The sequence below is a fragment of the Amborella trichopoda genome, chromosome 11, assembly GCF_054954075.1.
Source record: "Amborella trichopoda isolate Santa Cruz 75 chromosome 11, AtrichopodaSantaCruz75HAP2 v2.0, whole genome shotgun sequence".
NCBI classification, from domain to species: domain Eukaryota; kingdom Viridiplantae; phylum Streptophyta; class Magnoliopsida; order Amborellales; family Amborellaceae; genus Amborella; species Amborella trichopoda.
Genome location: NC_142346.1, coordinates 4456266 through 4482226, shown reverse-complemented (window position 1 = coordinate 4482226; position 25961 = coordinate 4456266). Strand labels below are relative to the sequence as shown.

Here is a 25961-nt window from a genome sequence, read left to right as displayed (position 1 = left end):
AATCTCTTTTGGTTAACCGCTTGCAATTTTTTTATTATTGATGGAAAAAAAGAAAAAAAAAAGAAAATACTCCTAAGTTTGCTTGAGGGAGTAAATACACAATTTGCTCCTATGGGAGCGTATATTAGTCCATATGCTAGAGCCACTTATGTAGGGGTGGCAATGGGTCAGTTCCTGGATCGCGAAAAAATGATATGAGACCTAAACCCGGACCAGAATTCATCGAACCAGACCCATACCCAAACCTGAAAAATATAGGGTGGGACTTGGACCCGGACCCAAACCCAAATCTAACCGGATGTATTTAATTATATTTAAATATATTTCATATATTGGGATCCAAAACAGAACTCAGACCCGAATCTGACCGGACCGGATTCGACCCAAACCCAGGCCCAAATAGTATTTGGGTCCAAGATTTGGATCCGGTCCAGACCCGTAGGGTCTAATTTTTGGACCCAAATCGGGTTTACCCCTTAGATCCCAAGTTAGGTCGGGTCTGGGTCCATTGCCACCCCTACTTATGTCATTATGATGCGAATAATATTAGGGTTATTTTAATTTTTAATTATTCTTTTATTTATCTCTTCAGGAATACGGTGCACAGGGATAATTAGGTGGGTATGAATTTATAGAATTTATCTTGTGCATATTGATAAATTGGATTGGGTTAGTTTAGGAGTATAAATAGATAAGGTTAAATTAGGAGAGCTAGTTTAGGAATGTAAAATGATAATGTTAAAAAGTAGTTTTTAGGCTTCGGATAAAAGGGGATGGTACGTGAGGTTAAGGGAAGAGAGTGAAAATGAGGAAGAAGAGATAAAATGGGAAAAGTGTAGAGAGGGTTTTTCTTGTTAATGTTTATTTTATTTTTTAGTCTATTTAAAGGGAGGTTACTTTTCATTGTAAAAAATATGGATGAGTTAATAAAATTTGGTCCCGTAAGGAGATATTTGGGGTGAATTCCCTCGCAGACCTTGAAAGAGGGTATATTCTCTCAACTTTTGGGGTGAATTCCCTTGCAGACCTTGAGAGATGATATATTCTCTCAAACTCTTTCCTTTTATTTTTTTGTTATTATTTTTTTCCATCAAAGCTGCGTCAATTGATATCAGAGCAAATCAAATCTTGAGAGCAAGTTAGGTCCCGCGAGCAAGTTAGGTCCAAAGTTTACAATGCCACAAAAAACGAATCAAGCTAATCCTGCTCTTATGGATGATTGTTGGGGGCAAGTTATAGAAAATTTTATTAATGCCGTAAAGGATTTTTGAACTAAAGTACGTGAGATGATTCAGATGTTGCAGCGGTTGGAGAACAATCTTACTCGTGAAGAAGAAACTCACAACCACATTCATCTTGTACCAGTAATTCCACGACAAATCCAGGGTGTTGATTTCAAGCATATTGAAGAAATTTACAAGCCAGATCCGTTGTGTTCTATAGAGAAGCCAGATCCGCTGTGTTCTATAGAGAAGCCAGATCCGCCACGTCTTATAAAACGACCACCAAATTTTGACATTAAAATCGATCTCCCAAAAATTCATGGTAAAGCGTGTTCATCGATTGAACTTTGTATTTTTTTGGAGCTGTACCAATTCTTGGTTAGGAATAATCAACCCAAGCTCATATTCAACGATTACTCTTGAAACACAATTGCAGACATCAGTCTTGAAGAAAAAATATCGAGGCTCATGGTGAGACTTCATCACCAACTTAACTTTTGAGCTCGAGGTCGAGCTTCTCCCAGCCTGAGAATAAATGATGCAAATAATATTAGGGTTATTTTAATTTTTAATTATTCTTTTGTTTATCTCTTCATAAATAGGGTGCACAAGGATAATTAGGTGGGCATGAATTTATCGAATTTATCTTGTGCATATTGATCAATTGGATTGGGTTAGTTTATGAGCATAAATAGATAAGGGTAAATTAAGAGAGCTAGTTTAGGAATGTAAAATGATAAGGTTAAATAGAACCTAGTTTTTAGGCTTTGGATAAAAAAGGATGGTACGTGAGGCTAAGGGAAGAGAGAGAAAATAGGGAAGGGAAGAGAGAGAAAATAGGGAAGAACAGATAAAATAGGAAAAGTTTAGAGAGAGTTTTTCTTATTAATATTTATCTTATTTTTTAGTACTCTCAAACCTTGAGAGATGGTATATAAATTTGGTCTCGTGAAGAAATTTTTGGAGTGGATTCCCTCTCAGACCTTGAAAGAGGGTATATTAGGGTGGATTCCCTCTCAAACATTGAGAGAGGGTATATAAATTTGGATTCGTGGAGAGATTTTTGAGGTAGATTCCCTTTGAGAACTTGAGAGAGGGTATATTCTCTAAACCTTGGGGTAAATTTCTTTGCAGACCTTGAGAGAGGGTATATTCTCTCAACCTTTTATTTTTGTTTTATTTTTGTTTTATTTTTTTACATCATAATATCAGTCCACCATTCTGCTACGAACTCTTATATGAAACTAAAATTAGCATTTTTTAGTTTAGAAACATCAATAATAAATTATTATCTCGAATGGCATAGTCTCTACCTAATTTTTTATATTTTGTCATCAAGTTACTTGGAATTCATTTCTAATTATGAAAATTAGTGTTCGCAAAATCAAAACAGAACGGTTAACCGGACATGAGTCTGAAAGCGGTTTAACCGGCCTAACCAGTAAACCGATCGATTCAACCGATTTAATCGGGCAAGTCCCGGGCGGTAAAAAAAGCTTTGAAAATAAATAAAAAAATGCAAAAAATAATCTATTAAAATATGAAAAACTTATAAAGGATGATTAAAACAAAACACATTCAAATGTAGTTAAAAATTAATGAAAAAAACTGAATTTTAACCCATTTTATATTTTCCAAAGGCTATTTTTAATTTTTTTAAAAAAATATAGAAAAATATAAAAGTGAGTATTAATGACGAAAACAATTTTTAATCTTTACCATAATGACAAATCAAATTCTTTATTTTTTCAAAATTTATATACATTTTTTTGAATATATTTTTTTTAAAATACCGGTTGATCACCCTAACCGCCCAAATCCGATTCCGATCTAATCGAGCGGTTAGAACTGGCGATTTTACAAACAATGGCGAAAACATACTAAATACCAAAAAAAAATCCAGGTTTTTCGACATGGTTTCGGAATGTACGCCACTATTCACAAGCAGTCTCTTCCAAAAACCAATGACTTTTGGATCGAAAAATTTATACCTTGATAATCTCGACCAATTATGAATCTAAAAGAATTTAAAAATATATCTTTTAAATTTTGTTTTGGAACCATTTTTCACCGTACATCTTTATAGATCATAAGATCTCGACCATTTTTTTAATTGCGAAATTATAGAACCAAGCAAAAATACATGGGGCTTGAGATGCATTCCTAAATTCATCTCTAAAGGATGAGCTTTGGGATGGGAGCCACATTGAGGGTTGACCTCATTTAAGATTTTTTCCCTCTTTCTATATGGAATTAATCCTTTCTCCTATTGAAAAAAGGTTTATACAAGATTGGAGCTCCAAATAATGCACCTTAAAAATACAATAGAAGAAGTTGTTTTGATATTAAAAAACCCTTAAATCTGATCATCTTAACTTTGATATACATAGTAGTTGCGGAATAACAAAAATTCAAAACTTAGAAATAATGTATTTTATAATGTATTATCATTAATATTAGAGATTTTCAAGTGTTCATAGACCTTCTTGATCTACACGATTTTTAAAATTTTAAATTTTATAATTAAAAAAAATGAATTTTCAGGCATTTATAAAACTTTTCGCCACCAAAATGACATCTTTTACCATTATTTGAATGGTTAGGGCTTTAGCCTTATACAAACCACACCCTATCTTATTTTATAAAAAAAAATTTGGTGACTAAGCCAGAGTCAACTCTCTCAATGTGTGTTCTCCTTTTTAAAATCTATCTTAAAATCGGATTATAAAAGGGAAAGTGTTATGCGCGTTGGAGTAAGCATTCTTGCATGTGTCCATCGTGGCATAAACTATCCATCCAAAGATGGGGATGTAAATGATGGTCCCTCCCAAAAAGGTCAAATCAATGGTTCAAATATTTTTTTTTTTAAATATCATTTTATTTTCTCTAGACATTAATGATCTCAATGTTAGAATTATATATTGCTTAAAATTAGGGTTAAAATAGTTTTCAAGAATGTACTATCAAGAGGGGGCACATTTCTACATATGAGTCCACGGATTCATATAAATCGTGTTTATTATAAATCCATTTTTTTAATTTTGAAATCCATCCTAATTATATATATTGGATCCAAAATTTTAAGATTTGTTATTCTCAATCATCATAATCATAAGTTTTAAATTTTACCATAAAAATAGTATTTTTTTTATATGTTTTTATGCACTTTAAGTTTAAAAAATATATTTATAAGGATGCAGCCTTATTAAAATAAGTAAAGCCTCACCTCATAGCTCACTAGAAATTGTAATTTTGGTTTCAAAAAAACTTTATATCGATCATCTCCGCCTTAATTATATGATTGTAGAAATTTTTTTTTAAGCATTAAAAATAATATATATTGTAATATATTATCTATAATGTGTATCTCGCCCTAAAAGTAAGTATTGCATTTTTGTAAGATCTGTACATTATTTTAGCTTCAAACTGAAGTAGGGGTTGGAAAATTTCGTTTTAGAGCCGCCCAAAGTGCCTTTTAGACCAAAATTCGACGTGAGGCTTTACTTTTTTTTTCATAAAACTTCAGCATAAGTTTTAGTTGAGACGTCAATCCATCTTTGAGAGGGACGGACGAAGAAGGACACACATGCATGGTACCAAATACGAAAAGAATCTGGAGATTCCCTGAATCATTTCGTTGCGCTTTGTATCGAGCAGAGGGTCTAAACAATCAAATTAGAACCCCCTACAAATAGTATTGAGAAATATAGTTCGAAATATTACTGTTTTAAAATATATATATTTTTTTAATTATAGAATTTAAAGCTTATCAAGCAAATTTATAAAAATTTGATAATTGACCACCTAAAAATGTATTGCAAGATGAATTATTTTCAAAACTTGGAATGTATTTCTTTCGCACGTCCATTATGTCTTGATGTTGAGATGATCAATTTGAAGATATTTAGACAACAAAACAATCTCTTCTATCAAATTTTTTGAGCGGGCTCTAATTTGAACGTTTAGAAGCTCGGTTCTATATACACTCTTTTCTTTTTTATTATTATTTATACAGCATTCGAGAGGAAACTCCATTAATCAGACGGAAGACCGCCTAAAGCCGTGAGGGCCTCTTTGTCCACGTAAATCAAGGTAAATTATCGAGTTTTTCCTTATGTAGCCAAACATTCATGCTCTTTTTCATGTTTGAAAAGCTTTCTCTAATTCACCACAACAGCTCATTTCATGGCTTTCAATGGAGGTCTCGATTCTTCAATCTGAAAAACGAAATTTTTTTGAAGCTTTTCCTTGTATTCTTACCAGTTTTTCTTTGGACTTCTTGCTATGTTGCTCGCCAATTTTGAAGATTTTCTTATATGAAACTGTTACTTTCGCAGATAAATGGAAGGGAAACACGCTGGCTTTCAATGGAGGTTCAAGTTTTTGCTTGGATAACTGCTCTGGAACAATCTCTGGAAGCTTTTGCTCATCTCCAAAGAGATTTTTGCTGACAAAATCGCGTATTTTGAGCTTAAACACTTAGTAAGAGAGTTTTAAGTATCCTCTCAGTAAATACCAAAAGAATATCCTGGGCGTAAACTTCGCCATTAATGCTCTATTTTAGGAAACATGTGCTGTATCTTGTTATGACATAGGGCATGGTCTTGTTGTCTTGTAAGTTGCACATGTTATTATTTAAAAACCGCCTCAACAAACGTTCAGCACGTTATATTGACTGTTAGGCAAGAGAAAACCTAATGCTTCTTTGAGGTCATTTAAAAATTCCTTTTTTTCCATAAGGCTAGGGTTTTACTTTGTTCACGGTCATGGACGTTACTTCCTATTGAATATTTGATTTTTTGTTTAGAGTTTGAATTTGAAAGAGTTGAAGTCTCTGTAGATGAAGTAGACAGCAGAGGAGCAGCAGATGATCAACGCAGGAATGGATCGCTTGCTCACAAAGTTTCTCAGACCATAAAATCAGCCATGAATTCCTTAAAAAAGGAGAGTGATAATGTGGAAGCTAATAGGTTACCTGGGCATTCTCCTTTGGGAAATTCAGTACTTCAGCTATCTTCAATGGAAGGTGTACCAATTGCGACCTCATCTCCGAGAGGTCAGATCTCACTTCATTTTTTATGAGGAATTTGATCCTTTTTGTTGATATTGGTGCTTGGAATGAAACTTTGAGCATGTTGCTGTTGATTTGAATTGCATTTTTCTTTCAATATGTTATTGACACTAGTCATAGATTTGGCCCAAGTTTCATAGCTGAGAGAATGGGGCAATGCTTCCTAACTGGGCTTCCCATGTCACATTGCTTATATAGTTTTGACATTTGAATGCGCTGGTTGCCTCTTGGTAAGAAATATGGCTGTTGTTTCTATATAAGAGTGATATCTACTTTCATGTATGCAAAAATATAAAAATAAATCAAGGGAATGACTTTACTTGTGCTGGGATTATATGGCCGGAGAATGAGAAATATTTCTCTCATTGTTCACAAGGATGTGTGCCTCTATGGGATGGAAGAGTAGTTTTAAGAACTGTCTTTGTGTTTCTCTGTAACCCAATTCCTCAAGTTGCAGTGTTACAGTATGCATAGCGAGCTGGCTTCTTATATGATTCTCTTGGGACATAGCTTTGCTGAATAGGGAAAATACATCTGAACTATTCATTGCACTGTTCTGGTCTATTAGGTTACAGACTCCATGGTAACTGAGGCCATTGTTGTGCTTCATTAGATTTAATTGCATGAGATTTACTTTTGGCACTGTAGTGTTAGTTGATACGGAATTTGTTAGTATCATGCAATGCATCTGAACTTTAGTACCTGGGGATCCTAGGAAGATCTATTTGGTATTGTCATGAACCCATCAGGATTCTAACTTTGGGAACTTAAATGCTATCCATGTAGTCTGAAGTCTCTTTGACTGCGTACTTTCCTCACTATGAGGAATATCTATGATAAAATTAGTGATCCACATTGAGAGCCTCACTTGATACACAGCTACCCTTGTAGAGATGTCCAGATATCAGCTACCCTCATAAAGATGTCATCTGGAAAGTTTGGCTTAAGAATTCCATTGTAACCTCTCTGGATTCGTGCATGTGGAACTCTCTCCTAAGTTGATCAGTCTCCTAATCTTAGCCGATAGAATTTCCTTTCCATATCATACTTCTCTATTTTAACAAAAACATCAATTGTCAATGTAAAAGGATTGGTGAAAGGCATCAATCTATAATATGCTAAAGGGTTGCTACATGGAAGTCAAAAGTGCATAACCCAGGTGGTTCGAGAAGCTTACAACAAGTGTATGGTGCCTTCCGACAGCGATCTCAGGTCTTTGAACTTGATTGTTTAAGTTATTTGGCTTGGTAATGAGCGCGTGGTATGTTCTAAAGGGGAATATTCTAGGGGGTGGGTGCTTGGTTTTAGTTTGATTCTTTCTTTTCTCACAAATGAATACACTGAACCATAATTAGTAATCTTCAACACAAACTCCCTCCTCCCACCCTCTCTGCACAAAGAAAAGGAATTAATGACAATTTCTATTAAAAATGTCATTTCCCTGATCCTTTTTTGTGTTCAGGTACTTGATTGCTGAGGGGGTCAATTCTTCATCATGGAACAACTTGTTTGTCCTTGGATGTTTCTACAGATATACTTCCAGATACCTACGTAGTTCTCTTATAAGGTTTAATTAATTTTTGAGTGATCTTGATAGATCTCTACGAGTGGTTCTCGCTCACAATTTTCTTATTGGTGGGACTCATAAGTGTTAAGATTGTTAAAAAATTTTGTCCTAACGCAATAGATTGAATTTGGTTGACAATTCTATTGTCGTCTTGTGGAACATTCTATCTTTGAGTTGAATGAACGAATCCATCTGTGTTAGGCTCTGTTTTTATATTGAGTTATTTTTAATGCTCGTTGAATAGATAAAAGGAGTGTGATCATACCCTGCAGTATACACAAGTTGACTACTTCTTGTTTATGTCAGTTTGTTGTCCTAGAAACTTCTATGGCTTTTGCAAAATTTATTTGAGTAATTTTGTATACATATTACTTTACATATCCATTCTTTCACATCCGGGTGGTTTCATCATCATCATCATAATTTGAGCCTTATCCTAATTATTTGGGGTCTGTTACACGAATCTTGTTATGCCACTCCACTCTATCAAGGGCCATAATCTTAGGTAGAGCATATGTTATATATTTTTTCACTATTTCCTTTTATGTCCTTTGGGGCTTTTCTTTGCCCTTTTAGACCCATCCATTTAAACCAAGTCACCCCGCCTAACTGGTGCTGTTCTACGTTGATGCTGCACATGACCAGATCACCATAGTCTATTTTTCCTCATTTTATCGCCTATTGGAACTACCCCTGAGTTTGCTCGAATTTATTCATTTCGAGTTCTATCCTTCCTTGTCTCTCCACTCATCCATCTCAACACCCTCATTTCAGCTACACTCATTCTATGGATATGTTATTTTTTGACCGCCCAATATTTTGTCCCATAAAGTTGGGCTGGTCTTATAGCCATCCTATAGAACTTTCCCTTTAGTTTCATTAGTATGCGACTATCACATAAGATTCAGAAGTACATCTCCACCTCATCCACCCAGCTCTAATTCTACGAGTAATATCTTCCTCAATCTCTCATTTCTCATGGATTATCGACCCAGGATATTCAAAATAATCTCTTTTTGATACTTCTTAGCAATCAAGCTTAACCATTTCTTCGTTTCTGCTCCTATTATTATGAAACTTGCCTTCCATATATTCTATCTTCGTCCGATTCATTTTAAAACCTTTAAATTTTAGAGCATCCCTCCAAAGTTGTAACTTTACGTTGACAGCATCTTTAGTCTCATCAATCAAAGCTATGTCAACCACAAACAACATACACCGTTGTACTTCATCTTGAATATGTCTTATGAGTTCATAACCAAAGGTAAGAGATATGAGTTCAACGCTGACCCCTATAGGCCTACTGTCACTAAAAACTCAGTTGTCTCTCTCCTAATTGTCTTCACACTAATTAGCAATCCCTCGTATATACTCTTCACCATGTCAATATCTTCTAGAGACCCTTTTCTTTTCCAACATCCACTAAATTATCTGAGTGGTTTCATTCTGATCGTAAGGAAATTTGTTGTTATCCTGGATCAAGTATGACTTAAACAAGTCTTTCTTAGCATAAGAAAGCAGCATGCATATACAAATACAAATATAGTATGTATGGGCCAGGCCGTAGACATGCCTTCTGTGTGATCTCGCAGTTGTTTTAATAATTAAAGAATTATTAGAAATGCAATTTCTTTTATTTATTTGAACGGGAAACTAGACATTGGGACAAACTGCGAGGCTACTCTCTCGAATATCAATTAGAGAAGTATTTAATGCTTTTAGCTCTTGACAGAATAATGCATAACAAGTTCATGTTATTATCATTTCACTTCAAATTTGAAGAAAAATTGATATTTATTGTCCCATGAGTGATGGACTTCTTCCATTTCTCTTTTACAGCTTTGGAGCATTGCAAAACAGCACCTGCAGGCACTAATATTTCCCAAAACTTGTTAATTGAAAACTCGCACATGGCATTATCAAGGTCTAAGACCGAGAAAAAGGATATACAAAAGCACGACTTGAAGTTAGATAGACTCTCCGATCGTGAAAAGGTAAGCAAGACACTCATTCATTTTTATCTGCTTCTTTTATATGGCATAATTCTCTCAGATGGTTTAATCTTGCTGTTTTGGCTTTTTTTAAGCGCTCTTGATCTCCTCAAGAAAATTTACTTTGAGTTGGAATCGGTGAAAACATACAAGTTTTTTCCAATTAGTTCTACACAATTAGATACTATGGCTTAATTTCAAAAATGTGGGTGGTATATGCTTTTAGTAACTGGATGCTTTCACAGTGTCAATATTTGTTTGGAACAATCAAGATGCATTTCTTTTAGAGTTACATTGCTTGTCTAACCATAGTTACTGGGAGTAGGAGCAAGAACGGCTCCGGTTCTGGGAGTGGGAGTGTTAGATCGACGGCTGCCCAAAGCTTTGGAGCTCGGGGAGCGAGTTCTGGTGAGGGTAGAAGTTACAGATTGAGATCCCGTTTAAATAGGGAGGGAGTTCCCGATACATTGGGATCGAGATCTTATTTAACGGGAACGTGTTCCATGTAAAATGGGATCGTGTTCCAATGTTCATAGGATTGCGCTCCCATCAACAATAGGTATGAGATCCCATTTAAGGTTGAGTTGCCCCTCATCTAAGAAAGACCGTGTTCCTATTTGGAAAGGATCGAGCTTTATTCAAGGTACTTTCTCAAAAAGGTTTGAATCTCCCTTTTTACTCTCCCCAAGAAACAAATATATTTTTTGAAATGATAGCTAGACATGCATTAAAAACATTGCGTGAAATGGAAATGGAAATGGTGAGCATAAAGGATATCATTAAAAATACTTTAAGTATTCATGTTCCTTGTGAACCCACAAAACTATATTATGTAAAAGTTAAATAAACCAAATGTTTTCTATAATTTTATTTTTTTCGTCTTAATATTTGATGAATAATAAATCTATTTTTATATTTCATTATAAAAGAATAATTCAGGTTTGTCCTTTATGGCACTAAACAGCAATTTACTCCATCCTTAGCACAAACTTTTTGGGTTGTGTTAATACATATTCTAAAACACACACGTGAGTGAGGGCATCCAATATTTTAATAATTAAAAATTTAATCATTACATGTGTATTTAATGCACATATTAAAAATAAAAAATAAAGGAGATAATATTTTAATAATAAAAATGTATCATTACGTACATTAAATGCAAAATTGATCAATCGATTTTTTTAAAACATATATTTCTGCGAACCCGCAAGACCATATTATGTAAAAGCTAAATAAACCAAATGTTTCCAATAATTTGATTATTTTTGTCTTAATCTCTAATGAACAATAAATCTATTTTTATATTTCATTATAGGAGAGTAACTCATGTTTCTCCTGGATGCCACTAAACAGCAATTTACTCCATCAGTAGCACAAACTTTTTGTGCCTTGTTAACTCGTATTCTAAAACACACACAAGAGTGAGGGCATCCAATATTTTAATAATTAAAAAATTGATCATTACATGCGCATTTAATGCAAATCTTAAAAATAAAAAATAAAGGAGATAATATTTTAATAATAAAAATTTATCATTACATGCGTTGAATGAAAAATTGATCTATCGATTTTTTAAAAAACATATATTTTTGTGAGCCCATATATATTATGTAAAAGCTAAATAAACCAAATGTTTTCAATAATTTTATTCTTTTCGTCATAATCTCTAATGAAGAATAAATCTATTTTATATATCATTATAGAAGAGTAACTCAGGTTTCTCCTTGATGGTATTAAACAATAATTTACTCCATTGGTAGCACAAAGTTCTAACACACACACACGTGAATGAGGGCACGAGATCTACAATTTAAAGGAATGTGTTCCTTGTGAAAATGGGATCGCGATCTGTGCGATTGTGGGATTGAGTTCCGTTATGAATGGGATTAAGAATCCTATAAATAGAAGCGAGCTCCCAAATAATTGGAATGGGTTCCGGTTGAGATCCCGGCCACAGAGTGTTGGAGCTGGGTTCCGGAGTGGGAGTGTCACCCTAGTTGGGCGCTTGCGGTAACTGTGTCTAACATGTTCACCCCATTATTTTGAATTTTTATCCCCTTAGCTCCTCTCTCTCCCCCCACATTACCCCTGTATTTCTCTTGCACTTCTTTTGCATTCCCATTGATCTCATATGTTTGTAGTAAAATTTCCTACATGTTTCCTGGGTGTTTCCTTGGTATTGCTCCATCCTTCTCTTGATTCTCCCTAGTGTTCCGTTATAGTCTTGCATTGATTTTCCACAAGCATTTCCAAAAGTTAAACAAGTGCTTCTCAAATCTTTGACTCCTTTTTCATTTCTACGCCTCCTTTTGAATTGTAAGTTCTATATTTCTCCAATTTCTATGAGCTGAAGGATCTTACACACCGAATTTTGCTAACTAACTAGGAAGAACTAACCATGGATGTCAAATTTAATTTAGATAATTTGGTAATCAGTTAGTTTATGCCCTACTTCTGCTTCTCATAATGCAGTCTTTGGACATGCCTCCTTTATAGACTTCAAGGTTCCAGCCTGTCTCAGCTTCATGATCCCTATACTGTTTATCATAATTTCTTTGCTCTGCGTGCATGAGTCTTGATCAACAATTTTCATAGTGTTCAGCAACAGTTGTTGAAATTTAACCCAGCTTCACACCTTGAGAATAGTTTTAGTTGTCACCATCCTGCCTAAACAATCTTGATTCTAGTCTTGGGTCTTCGCCCTTGGCTCTTGGCTAGTAGGTCAGATGAGAAGGCACCTTACTTTGAGGGCGTATTAGGGGTGAGCAGCTATCTAACTTCACAAGCCCCAAAGACTACCTTCTTGGTTTGCATATTCTATGGAAGACACCCTCGAGCAGATAACATACCTAGATAATTAATTTTTAAATTTTGGCAATAAATTGGCAACTAACTGAGGAACATGAAGACATTCAAGTAAACAAGTAGTAACGAGAGAAGTTTGTACTCAAATACTAAACTAGATGTTCCATTAGCAGTTATGACTAAACTATTTCATTTATTAGTTTGGTTGCTTGATAAGCGAGAGGAGACTTCAGTCATGTGATTAGATGCACTAGAATCAAGGATCCAAGAAGAATACTTGGATAAGTAGCCAAGGTTAAAAGCTTGTGAATGTGATGATTGTGCAAGTTTAGGGAAAATGCTTTGGGAATGAGGGAATTTTATGAGGGCAGTACGTCACATTCTGGTTTGTTCATTGTGGGTTGGAGCAATTTTCCAAACAAAAAAAAAACTAGGTGGCATGTGTTGGCAGCTTGGAGGGGTCTAATTGCCTAGGTGCTAGGCGGGCACCTCGGTTTTGAGGTGCCTTAGACACATACATATCTCTGCACTCCAAATGCACGTTTATGTATATATGTATAACTTATTTATACATGTATATATATCATTGTTGGCTGATCTTAGTGCCCGATACTCAATCCTCGATATTTTGGATGAATATTGAGCTCTAACACACCCAAAAATTCCTCTTATAACCTCCTTTGATAGATCACAATGCAACCAATATAAAAAAGATATTCTTAAATTTCTCAACTTTTTTTACCTAAAAACATTTGAGAAATCCAACAATTTTGTTGTTGTTGTGTTTTTTTTTTTTTTTTTGGGTTTCAAGAACCTAAAACAAGTTTTGGGGGTTAAAATAACCCCCAACAAGCTACCCCTCATTGTTTTACCCCTCTTAAAAGGGGAAAATGTGACAAATGCCCTTGTTTGAGGGCAATTTCTGCCCTTGAGCATGGGGTAATTGCGGCTGGCATCTTGGCTTAGGTGGGAAGTGCCTGCCATATTTATCAAATGCGGCTACGTAACACATTATGCGGCTGAATCAAAGCAAATGCACACTTGGGCACACCGCATACACCTGCATATTCAGGATATCATGATGCACTTGCATATGCGAGTCATCAACTGCAAATACAGCCATCACCCTCAATTACGTGCCTGATATGCAGGTAACTTCTCGTGGCCAGAAAATGCTCAGTAGCTGGGGCATTTTGTTTTTGCCCCCACGAAAAGGGGAGGAAAGGTTTTTCTTTTTTGGTTGTCGGGGAGAGAGGTATATACCTCCCCAAATCCCCACATAGAACAATTTTTTTTCATGGTTCAAAGGGGATAAAATTATAGAAAATCATCAATATCATCATCGTCAAAGCCTTTTCCCAACTAATTAAGGTCGGCTACACGAATCTTGGTCTTCCATTCTGCTCTATTAAGGGTTATACTCTCAGTGAGGCCATAAGTCCCATGTCTTTTTTCAATACTTCCAACCATGACCTTTTGGGCCTACTTCTTGCCCTTTTTTAGCATTCCACTTGAACTAACTCGCACTTCTTAACAGGTGTTGTATTGGATCTGCGGCACACAGGGCCAGCTCATCTAAGTCTATTCTCTCCATCTTATCGTCTATTGGTGCCGCACCTAAATTTTTTGGAATGTATTCATTTTAAATTCTATCCCTTCTTGTCTTGCCACTCATCCATCTCAACATCTTCATCTCTGTTACACTCATTCTATGGATATATTATTTTTTGACTGCCCAACATTCCGCTCTATAGAGCAAAGCTGGTCTCACAACTGTTCTATAGAACTTGCCCTTCAGCTTCATTGGTATGTGGCGATCACATAAAATTCCTGTCGCTCATCTCCACTTTACTCCCCAACTTTAATTCTATGCGCGACATCTTCTCCAATCTCTCTATTTTCTTGAATTATTGACCCAAGATATTAAAGTGCACTCTTTTTGATATCTCCTGGCCGTAAACCTTAACTACTTCCTTGTCTCTACTCCTATTATTACTAAAATTGCATTTCATATACTTTATCTTAGTTTGGCTAATTTTAAAACTTTTAGATTCTAGAGCATCCTTCCGAAGTTCTAACTTTGTGTTGATGTTGTTTCTGGTCTCATCAATCCAAATTATGTCATATGTGAACAACATGCACCACAGTACCTTATCTTGTAGGTGCCTAGTTAAGTCATCCATATTAAAGACAAGGAGATATGGGTTCAATGCTGACCCTTGATATAGATCTATTGTCACTGAAAACTCACTCGTCTCTCCACTAGTTGTTCGTACTCTAGTTAGCGTTCCATTGTATATATCTCTCACTAAGTCTATGTAGTGTCTGGAGGCTCCTTTTTTTCCCAATGCCCACCAAATCAAGTCTCGAGGTACTTATGATTAAGCTTTCTCTAGATCAATAAAGACCGTGTGGAGGTCTTTTCCCTTTGCCCTAAACTTCTCAATCAGTTGCCTAAGCAGGAAAATAGCCTCAGTTGTTGACCTCCCATGCATAAAATCAAATTAGTTTTTTGATACACTCGTTTCATGCCTTAGTCATTGCTCAATCATCTCTCCTAGAGATTTATGGTGTGGTTCATAAGTTTGATCCCTCGATAGTTCGCACAATTCTGCATGTCTAATTTGTTCTTATAAATAGGTATCGCAGTACTTTTCCTCCATTCATCTGGAATTTTTTTTGTTCTCAACACCTTGTTGAACAATTGGTCTGCCAGTCAATGCCAATCTCCCCAATGCACTTCCAAACTTCTATCAGGATACTATCTGGTCCTAAATCCTTTTCTATCTTCATCCTTTTCAAAGCTTCTTTTGCTTTTGATATCTTAATCCAACGAATGTGCCAATGTCCTCTGCTCTCATTTTATGTCAACAGTTCCTTCTACCGCTATGTTCCCATTGTGTTTGTCATTTAATAATTTTTGAAAATAAACTCTCTACCTTTCGTTGACCTCTTCATTCTTCACCAATACCCTTTGATCCTCACTTTTAATGCATTTAATATGGTCTAGATTCCTACACTTCTTCTCTCTCATTTTTGTTAATTTAAAGACATCTTTTTTACCTTTTTCTTGTTCCCAATATACTTTATAGATTATCATATGCCTTAAGTTTGGTCTTAGTTACTATTTATTTAGCATTTTTCGTAGCATGTTTATATGTTCTAAGTTTTGATTTTTTATGTTATACTGTCAAGTTTTATAACATGAACATTTTTCGCAATGGCCTTCTGATCCCTATTACTACCGTCAAGTTTCCCTATCGAAATTTCTTTTTCTTTTGCCACTTTCTTAATAAAATCAACCATCTCATTCTACATAACATGGACCTTATATTCAGAGTTCTATTTTCCTTCTCTAAGTAATTTGTCCTTAAATAAATTTATTTTTCATTTTTTAAATTCAACCACCTATTTCTTGGACACCTATTAATTTTACCCCTTGCTTCCATGTCTTTATGCAGACATCTATAACCACGAGCCGATATTGGGTAGCCAAGCTCTCTCTTGGGATAATCTTGCAATCTTTACATGATGGTTGATCTACTTCTTAACTAGGAAGAAGTCTATTTGGCTTTTATGCGATCCATTTTATAGGTTATTAAATGTTCATCTCGCTTTTTAAAATAAGTGTTTGCTATTGTTAGGTCGTAGGCCATAGCAAAATCTAGAATAGTCTCACCCATCTCATTTCTTTCTCCAAACCCATATCCGCCATGTTCCCCTTCATATCCTCTACTGTTCTTCTCTACATGACCATTTAAGTCCCATCCTAAAAGGTCCTCTCTCCATTTGGTATGTCTTGGACTATTCCATCCGTGTCTTCCAAAAATTGTCTTTTAATTCTATTCTCTAATCTTACTTGTGGTGCATAAGCACTAATTACGTTAATTATCTCTTTCCCAAATACAAGTTTGATTAATAGGAACCTATCACCTATTCTCTTGACATGAACTACTTTATTTTTTAAATCTTTGTCTACTATTATTCCTACGCTATTTCTATTATTATCCTTTCATGTATACCAAATTATAAAAAATAATAGTGAAATTTTTTTATCGAATCTAAAGATTTCAATAATATTTGATGATTCCTTGGGTGGAAGATTCAATTTCTTTACGCAATGTTTTGAAGGATTTTACCAAGTAATTGAAGGATTAAGGGAAATAAGATTAAAACCTAGAAATTGAAATTCTTTTAACTTTGGGTTTGAGATGGATGTTTTTGTTGTGCATTTTTATTTTGTATGTCTTGATCATTTTGTATTTAGATGTTATGTACTTGTGAGGTACTTTTGGTCTTTGTAGTTCGGATGTTATGTGATGACTATTTGGCATTTTGGGTTTTGGCTATATGCTACAGCTTACATTGTACTGTACTTAGCTGCTATATGCTAGTATATTTTCTAAATGGTTGCTACTTTACTAGGTCACTTGGTATAATACATATTCTTTTGTGTTTTATGTAATTTAATGAATGACGTGGATTAATCTACTTTACATTTTAATTGCAGTTGACTATTAGATAATAGAGATGACAAATCTGTTAGTTGTGTTAAGCTATCAACAACTCAGATAGCGGATAGATTAGATACAAATACTAAATTAAAATGCCAACTATCACGAAATTCATATAATCAAGTTATTTTTTGTATTCTTATATTTTTATTATTTTTTAAGTTTTGTAAATTTATTTAGATCATCGGTAGTGATGTGCCTATATCAGGACCACGTCAAGCCACATAGCGCTCTGGACCCCCTGAGCCCATTGAGTATGCATCCCACATTTGATAAATTTGTCATTCACCTAGGTGTTGCCACAGGTGCTTGGGCATCCTCCCCGCATATGGACATGGTGCCCAGTGGGCCCACCGAGGCGTAGGTGGCCTGCTATGGTGCCCGAGCTGAGGAGGGGTGCCCCTAGGGACTAGGCAGGATATTTTTTGTAGTATTGTTGAAGGACTCTTCAATTGTGATGATGAGCGTGAAGCTGGCCAAAGGTCCTTCCTATGTTATAAGGAACCCTTCTGCGGTACTGACTGATAACATGGCATTACTCCTTGTAATCCTTTCACCAAAATCTGTCCTTACATTTGGTCGAATATCCTATATTTTGTATCAGCACTAAAACTCATTTTCATTGTGATCCTACTAGGACTCTTGTGGGCTAGGCAAGAACTGCTAGGGACTGATTCTTCTACATTTGGCATGGATAAGGTAGGAAACCGTGATTATCCTCAACCATGATTTCTGTGAGGGATGCATCAAATGTAGGACATTAACAGCTGAAGCAGAGAAGCTCTAAAATTCTCAAACTCTGGATGTAACCTCATTAAGAAGTGGGCATGAGGCTGCCTTTCAATTTCTGAGTGATGACTCATTGCTTCCTACAGAAATGGATCCTTGAACATAACAGGTTTTCACCATGTCTAGTTTAGTGCGCAATAAAATTCCTAGATACTCTTATTTCCTGGGCTTTAGATGTATTGCTTTGTTGTTGCATTGCTATATTGCATGAAAGTAGATTCTTTAGCCCATGTATTCTGTGTGGAAGTTGATTCACTTTGTATGCTTGCATTTAAAGTGAGGCATATAATCTTATGCTTAAGTTGATTATGTCATATATTCTACGTAATCGATTTTTTCTTATGCAAGTAAGATTGTATTCTCCATGTGTGCATTTATTGATGTTTCTTGCATAAGAATGTATTTTCTTTTCAGGATTTGGTTCTTTGTTTGTCTTTATGTAATTGTATGTAAATCACACTATTTGTTTGGAACCCCATGCATTATAGCTTTACTTCTGGTTGTAATCAAATGATAGAAAATTGCCATGTCAACCTAGTTTCCCTTTTGAAACATTCGAGCTACACGCATCTCCTATTGGTCCTTGTGTTCATGCTGCCTTGCCAGTTCAACAGACGATTTCTTTTTTGTTTCAAAATGTAATGCTTTCGCTTCTTCTTCTTTCAGAAGAAGATAATCGAGAATCTTGCCAGAGTACAAGATAATGGAATAGTGGAGGTTGATGTTGCTCTGAGTGCTCCTGTGGCATCGGAACTGTTAGAGCTCGATGTTGTTGATGCTGTACATGGTGATGTAGCAGAATTAATTGAATGTAGTAAATCTGTTCCAAAGTTAAAAGTTGCGATGCTTGTAGTTGGAACAAGAGGAGATGTTCAGCCTTTTGTAGCTATTGCGAAGCGCCTACAGGCATGTCGTTCTAGCTAATTAATTTCTTCATGCTTTGAAGTTGTCCCAATATGAGATTTATGATGTACAAATAGTATTTCCCAGGAGTAGATTTGCCCTTCGTGTATTTAGTATTGTTTGATCGTTGTTTCAAGGAGATTTTGGCATCATGGGTTTATTCTCAAGTCTCAAGATGAGATTGATAATCATCACTACTAGCTTTGAGGTAGCCTTATGGATTGGATACTAAAGTGTACACCTCCTGTCATACATGTGAAACTTGTCCTTCTCTCTCTCTCATACACACATGCACATATACATACATATAATCTGTGTTGTGCATGCATGTGCAAGACTGTGTGAGGAGGGACATATTTCTCCAAAAGACTAGAATCATAATGCTTTATTATTTCGATTTCCTTAAAACTGTTATATGGAGACTTAGTCTTTTAATTGTTCTTGCCTTAGATTCTTTATCATGTTCAGTATATCAATTTCTCTATTGAGGCATAATTTTAAGTGTTACGTGTATCTGGTATCTGTTGGGTGTGTGACCTTTGCATCCATGGTTGTAATGTTAACCATTGTTTTCTTTTTTGAAGATGTAATGCTAACCAGTTTTAGTGAAGGCTTTGACAAAATTATCGATAGATGGCAAACTTTGTATTGAACCATTGGAGTCTCCAAATGGAATCTCTAGCTTGAAACAGTTTGGTGAAGCTTTGTTTTATTTAGAGCTCTCCCTTTTGATAATTTCATGTGGTTCACCCTCTAGATTTTGTTCATTTAAGGTTTGTCTTGTTTGGAATGGACGATGAATATGCTATACATTTATAGTCAGAATTTTGTTTCTGTAACTGTAAGACCTTGTTTTATATTTGGGAGTGGTGATAATATTGAAACGTCGCATTCCATGTTATGTTAAAAGAGCATTGGCATCATGCATGTTAAGTTTGTAGTTATCATAGACAATATCTTGCCAAGTCATGCACAAACTCAGCTTGGCATTGTCTGATGTCTATAATATTTGGCAAGCATTTTGTCATACCATGTTTTACCAGGGCTATAGCACACAAAGCCTTGCTAAAGTCAAATCTACCTATACAAAGGAAGTGACTTACACAAATTTGATCAATATCCAGCTACTCATAATCATGGTCCTTTAATTAATGTCCTATTTGCAGCATGCGCTTCACGTTCATTTTGTCATTTGGCAGGAGTTCGGTCATCATGTTAGATTAGCAACGCATGCCAACTTCCGATCCTTCGTGCGAGCAGCTAATGTAGAATTTTATCCTCTTGGTGGGGATCCTCGGATTTTGGCTGGATGTAAGATTTCTCCCTACCAATTCATTGTGGCCATTTTCCTTCATGATGATGTCTGGTTCCTAAGTAGCTGATCAGCTACGAATCATAGAAAAGCGTTTCTGTGCCACCATGCATTTATCGATATAGCTTGAACTAGTGCGCCTCTTTTTCTGAGCCCTGGTCATTTTTTATATTCATACTCTTCAAATTATTGTTAAAATTAATAATATTTTATTTCACCTTGTCATGAATAAACAGTACTTATTAAGTTAGCAATGATAACAATAATTTGATAGTACTTTTACCACTGTCAGTCCTCTACTTTTATTACTGTTATCCCTATCGGTGCTCAAACAATTTATGTATCATTATCACTTTTTTTTATTTCCATTGCTGTTTGTGAAGGTTCAGTTAATAAAGTGTCCAGATGGAAGTTCTAGAAGGATAGTTATTTATTATATTTCTGCCAACTTTTTGTGGAATAGCACAAACGTAGATGCAACTGCAAGTATTCTTTCTTCTCTTTTAATGGAATCTCTTTTCTCTTTAATACATGTTTAATTTGCTTTTTTTTTTTTTAATGTAGGAAATCTTATGTCTTACATGATAAAAAAATATTTAATGTGGGAATTATTTAATAATTATTTGTATTACAGGTGTTTTGTTTCTGGAATCTTATTTTCGGAGTTGACTCTTTTGATGCTTCGAACTGTGTCGAACACAGGCACCCATGTCCATCTCTATGAAACATTGTTGATCATCTTGAAATGCTAGTCTTTAATCATTCATAGATGACCTAGGAATCTGTCTTCTTGAGGCTTTCTGTTGTACCTGATTAGGCACTGGAATCTGTATGTCAGGCAGTTTTTACTAGCTTGTTCGTTTGCTTGCTGTGTTCAAAAGAATTCATCATAGTTCTTTTCTACTTTTTATAGCTTAACAGAAAATAATCTTTGAATGTTTTATGTCAGACATGGCGAGAAACAAGGGCTTTCTGCCCTCTGGACCTGCAGAAATATCCATCCAAAGGAAACAACTGAAAGTCATTATTGATTCATTGCTTCCAGCATGCACAGAACCCGATATGGAATCTGGTGTCCCCTTCCAGGCTCAGGCTATTATTGCGAATCCTCCTGCATATGGTTTGTTCTCCTTAACTTTCTTGGTTTGTATATCTGAAGTCTGAACTAATCTATTTAGAGTGGTGTATGTCAAATTGTATGGTTGATAAAAATTCTCCTCAAAGAACATGGCTAAGTAAAATGCTCATAACTTTGCGACAAAAAAGAAAAGAAAAAGGTACAACATTTATAATGTTAAGTCTTGTTGCCAAAGCATGCTAACTTATCTTTTGTATCTTATTCCATGCCTAGTGTATCTTGCTTAACAATATTTCAATCTTTAGATGTCCATGCTCATAGTTCACCAGTTTTTTGAGTATGGTTTCGGAAAAACTGAACATTGGTTCCTGGTTTCAAAAGGAACTAATGAAGATCCATTGAACTTCCAAAAAAGGCCTTTAGGTGTTTCTCTCCAAAGAATATTGATTACTTATTTGCTAAGCCCTTGCTGTAAATAAGTATTAAAATTGTCACTCATGTCTATAGGCACTCTAAAGAATATTGTCACTCTAAGCATTTAGGTGTTTCCCTCCAAAGAATATTGGTTACTTATTTGTTAAGCCCTTTCTGTAAATAAACATTAAAATTGTCACTCATGTCTATAGGCACTCTAGTTTGAGGTATTTACTTCATTTGGTGCTCACTCACACATATTGAATATTCTTACTAGAGACGCGATCTTTTTTTGTCAATTATGAGATTCACAGTTTTTTTCTCAATTTGTCTGTGGTCCATACTAAGATAATACCATATGTAAACAGTGGAAATATGATTGTCTTCCAATTTTGTGGCTTGTAGTTAATACGTATTGATCAAATGGTAATTCCTTTAGAGAACTATAAAATAGATGCAAATGTTTTTAAAAATTAAAGATGCATTAAGAAAAGTAACCTCTTTTACTTTAGATAGAGATAATTAAAATATCCTAGTTCATTTCTGTCCTTTGTATCAACCATCTAAACAATTATTAATTCATATATCTTGGAGAGTTATTAATCATATTATGAAACATTGCTTGCTTGTTCTATTACTGTAAAGGGCTCATGTTGCTTTCACAAAATAAATTAAGGGTTTATGTATGTAGTTCCTTCATAGTCTTATTAGTTCTGTTGTTGCATCAAGTGTTATATTAAATATCTGTAGCTACTTGCAGGACATGCACATGTCGCTGAAGCTCTTGGTGTGCCCCTCCACATCTTTTTCACAATGCCCTGGACGTGAGTTTTAATTGGCAGTTCCCTAATTTTATGCTTTTTGACAGTGATTGTTTTTCCTTAAGTTCTTGTTCCATAAGGATTTTAGTTAGATCCAAGGAGCATGAATGGTAGTATTTATCTTTTTAATAGTGCCGCCCTCATCTCTTTCTCTCTCTCCCATGTTTTCATTTTCTTGTTTTTGTTGACAGTGGACTGTGATTTCATTAATTGTATGAGGACTTTGAAAATTGGGTATGTGCCTCAGTGATCTTTTACAGAATATGAACAAAGATGATCTGAACCCATTTGGTGTGATTGCACAATCTAAACAAAAATGTCTGTAATAAAACTCTCATGAAAAATCGGATGTCCTTGGCTCCTCTCTATTTCTCTTAAGTGAGTTTTCTCTGATATCTTTCTAGCCGTGTCAGCACTTGATCATTGGATACTCTCATATGTTTTTAAAGGATACTTCAATGCTAGTTACTCTCCAAAGTTTCGAAAAATTATTCATCAAGTCTCCAAGGGTAGCCATTTCCTATTGTGACCCAAGAAATGGTGTTTACACATTCTCCTTCCACTATTAATGGGGCATTGCTAGTATCATATAATTGTGGACCAGTTAACATGGCTCTTTCGAAATTATAGTGGATTATGCACTTTAGTGGGAGTGTGTGTGTTGGTTGACTGACCTAAGGTTAGGTGATTTGTGGTTGTGGTCATGTCCAAAACCCTTATCTTTAGGCATATAGCACTGCCATTGAGTATTTTTAGAGGGTCATATCTTTATGAGGTATAAGAGATGCCCAAGGATGTTTTGTTGGCCAGGATAACTTTGTGGTCTCCTGTGTGCAATTGTAGGCCTATGAGAGTAGGGGCTAAATCCTCAACAAACTTTTGTACAGCATATGCACATGACAATCACTTTTCGGGAAGCAACCCTGTAAAGGGATACATGCATATGTGCATAGAAAGAGTCTCACTTGCACTATAGTGATGTGTCTGTGACTTGCTTTTAATGGAAGAACATGTAATCCACATTCAAAGGCCATGGTTTGACTTTTTAGTGGTCAGCTTTAACAAGCCAATCATGAGCTCCTGCGTGAGATTGTGGGTCATGGATCTCATTAGGCTGGTTTGAGAAGATAGTCGAGGATCATGATTGTTAGATCGAGTGGAATGCCCTGAAAGTCACTTTTTTTCTTGACCCATTGATACCAATCTACATCTAGAGGCATTTATTGAGAGGTTAATAATTTTAAGAACTCCAAATATATTGTTTTTGGATTAAGAAATGTTTTCGATTTTTTCAAAATTTTTAAAAATCATTTATAACAATAACATTCACTAGAACTTGTGTGGGGCCAAGGATCCAGCCCCATATGTGTGCCATGCTCGCATGTGTGGGATGTGGAGCCCACATGGACCACATGTCAACACTAAGTGCCTCTCTTTCTCTTCTTAAGTGTTAAATTTTTTTTAAATATGATATTGTAAAAGATCCTTGAGAATGATTTTGTAAGGATATTTTTTGCGGGTAGAAAATATTTTGTGTTTTAGAAAATATTCTTTCAGTATTTGAAATTTGACCAAGTCTTCTCTTTGACTTTGAATTTCTACAGTCCCTTTATGAGAGAAAAAGAAATTCTAGCAAAATAGAAGATGACGTTTGATTGGTCTTATTCTAGATTGACTAGAAGTAGATATGGGTAAGGGATTTAGGGGAGAAGGTTCCTAGATTCGTTTCTAAATCATTCGCGGATTTTTTGGATGGACATCTCATATTTGTTTCTATCTTACCTCACAAATTTCCTAGGAATCCTATGGCCAAGTGAAATTCTAATTCAAATAGGCATTATCCTAGACCCCTTAAGAGCTATAAATAGAGGTGGCTCTCCTCATGCTGCACCATCTCATTTCTTACCCTCTCTCTCTCTCTCTCTCTCTCTCTCTCTCTCTCTCTCTCTCTCTCTCCCTACAGCTCTCGCATACTATATCACTCTTCTCTCTCTTTAGTCTCTCTAGGGGTGGTACGCACCACCCTAAGGGAGCAGCACACACCACCTAGGGCTCATATAGGAAGGCATGCCCTGGCCTAAGAAGCTTAACAGGGTGGTGCCTTGTGGCATGCCCTAAAAGAACCCCGAGGGCTCAAGAAAATCCTAGCTTTTAGTTTGTGCTCTGTAAACTCCAGTTCTGACAATGAGGTATTGCCTAGGTGTTTCCCATCTCTGTAATTCGGCAGGGCGAATAGGTTCAAAGAAGTGTGCCAACAATCATGTAATTGGGTGTGGGGTGTATTAAGTCCTAAAAGGGTGACGTTACATAAATCGAGTAAGTCTTTCTGGCTGTTTTAATTTATTTTTCAGTAAATATTGCTTGGTTTGTTGTAATTTTCGGTAACATTATTCATATTGAAATTTATAATTAAAATTTGAACTCAGACCTTGGATTAAATTATATTTATTTGGCTGAAAAAAGTAGGATCCGAGGTTGTATTTAGGTTTGTTTAAATTTACAGCATACTTTTTGTGGCACCTGTAAGCGGAATTCAGTTATATTAATAAAAAAAAAAAAGAGAATTTTTTATTTTGTTCCCTAGAGTTCTACATAGCCACTTCTTTCACTGTGGGGCTCCTTTCCAATTATACGTTTGGATGCACCACCTATGCCAGGTAGGCTCTGGCTACCTTTGGAACTCCTATTGAAGATGAGCTTTGTGCTTCATCCAGATTTGAATGCACTTCATATTCATTTCAGTCATGCCTGTGTCTTGGAGGAATTTCATTTTATATTGGCATTTTGTCTATTCTTGTAAGCACCTAATTTTTGCATTTAAAATGATCTGGATCTTGGGAGTTGATCGATTTTGATCTGTAGTCCATGAATGCTGTCTTCGGTTGTTTTCACATTATTATTATTATCATTATTAGTATTATTATTATTATTCTTGGAAAAAGTTTATATAAGGTTGCAACCTTAAATGTAGAACTACGGATGCACCTAAACAATCCATCGGAAAAAGTTATTTTAATGTTAAAAAACCCTTTGTTTGATCATCTCGATATATCTCGATATCGAGATGTATAACTATCAAAAATAAAAAGATTTTGAGTCTTAGAAATAGTGCATCTTACAACATATTATCTACACTGTCCATATTCAAGATTTTCATATGTTTATAGATCTACTTGATTTGAATCATTTTTGGAATTTAAAATTTTATAATTAGATATAAAAATAGATTTTGAGATAATCCTAAAAACATTTTACATCAACATTATATATTATGATAAATTTTGAAGGTGCACCTTAGTTGGATTGTTTAAGGTTGCAACTTTATGGAAACCACACCCTTTTATTATTATTGTTGTTGTTGTTATTATTGTTTTGTTATAATTATTATTATTGTCATTATTATTATTTTTTTGTTATATGGTAAAACCTTGAGTGTGAATATATTTAACTTAAATCTTATTTTTAGGTTC

The 25961-nt window shown here is 35.1% G+C and overlaps 1 protein-coding gene across 13 annotated transcripts in view; it reads left to right on the top strand.

Moving 5' to 3' along the window:
* The first annotated feature begins 5287 nt into the window (after positions 1-5287).
* Positions 5288-25961, top strand: part of UGT80B1 (UDP-Glycosyltransferase superfamily protein) — a 42409-nt gene continuing 21735 nt past the window's right edge. For 2 of the 13 annotated variants that reach the window (XR_016043627.1, XM_088850807.1), the window contains exons 1-8: positions 5288-5424; positions 5561-5705; positions 6055-6279; positions 9701-9855; positions 18630-18869; positions 20066-20177; positions 21128-21298; positions 22431-22494. Coding sequence is in view for 12 of the 13 variants with exons in the window: in XM_088850807.1 (XP_088706933.1) it covers positions 6150-6279; positions 9701-9855; positions 18630-18869; positions 20066-20177; positions 21128-21298; positions 22431-22494 (872 nt within the window). In the remaining variant the exon portion in view is untranslated. Of the gene's footprint in view, positions 5425-5560; positions 5706-6030; positions 6280-9700; positions 9856-10177; positions 10496-18629; positions 18870-18974; positions 19075-20065; positions 20178-21127; positions 21299-22430; positions 22495-25961 lie in introns of those variants that run through there. The other 11 variants (XM_011627636.3, XM_088850811.1, XM_020671748.2 and 8 more) reach the window with 7 other exon arrangements.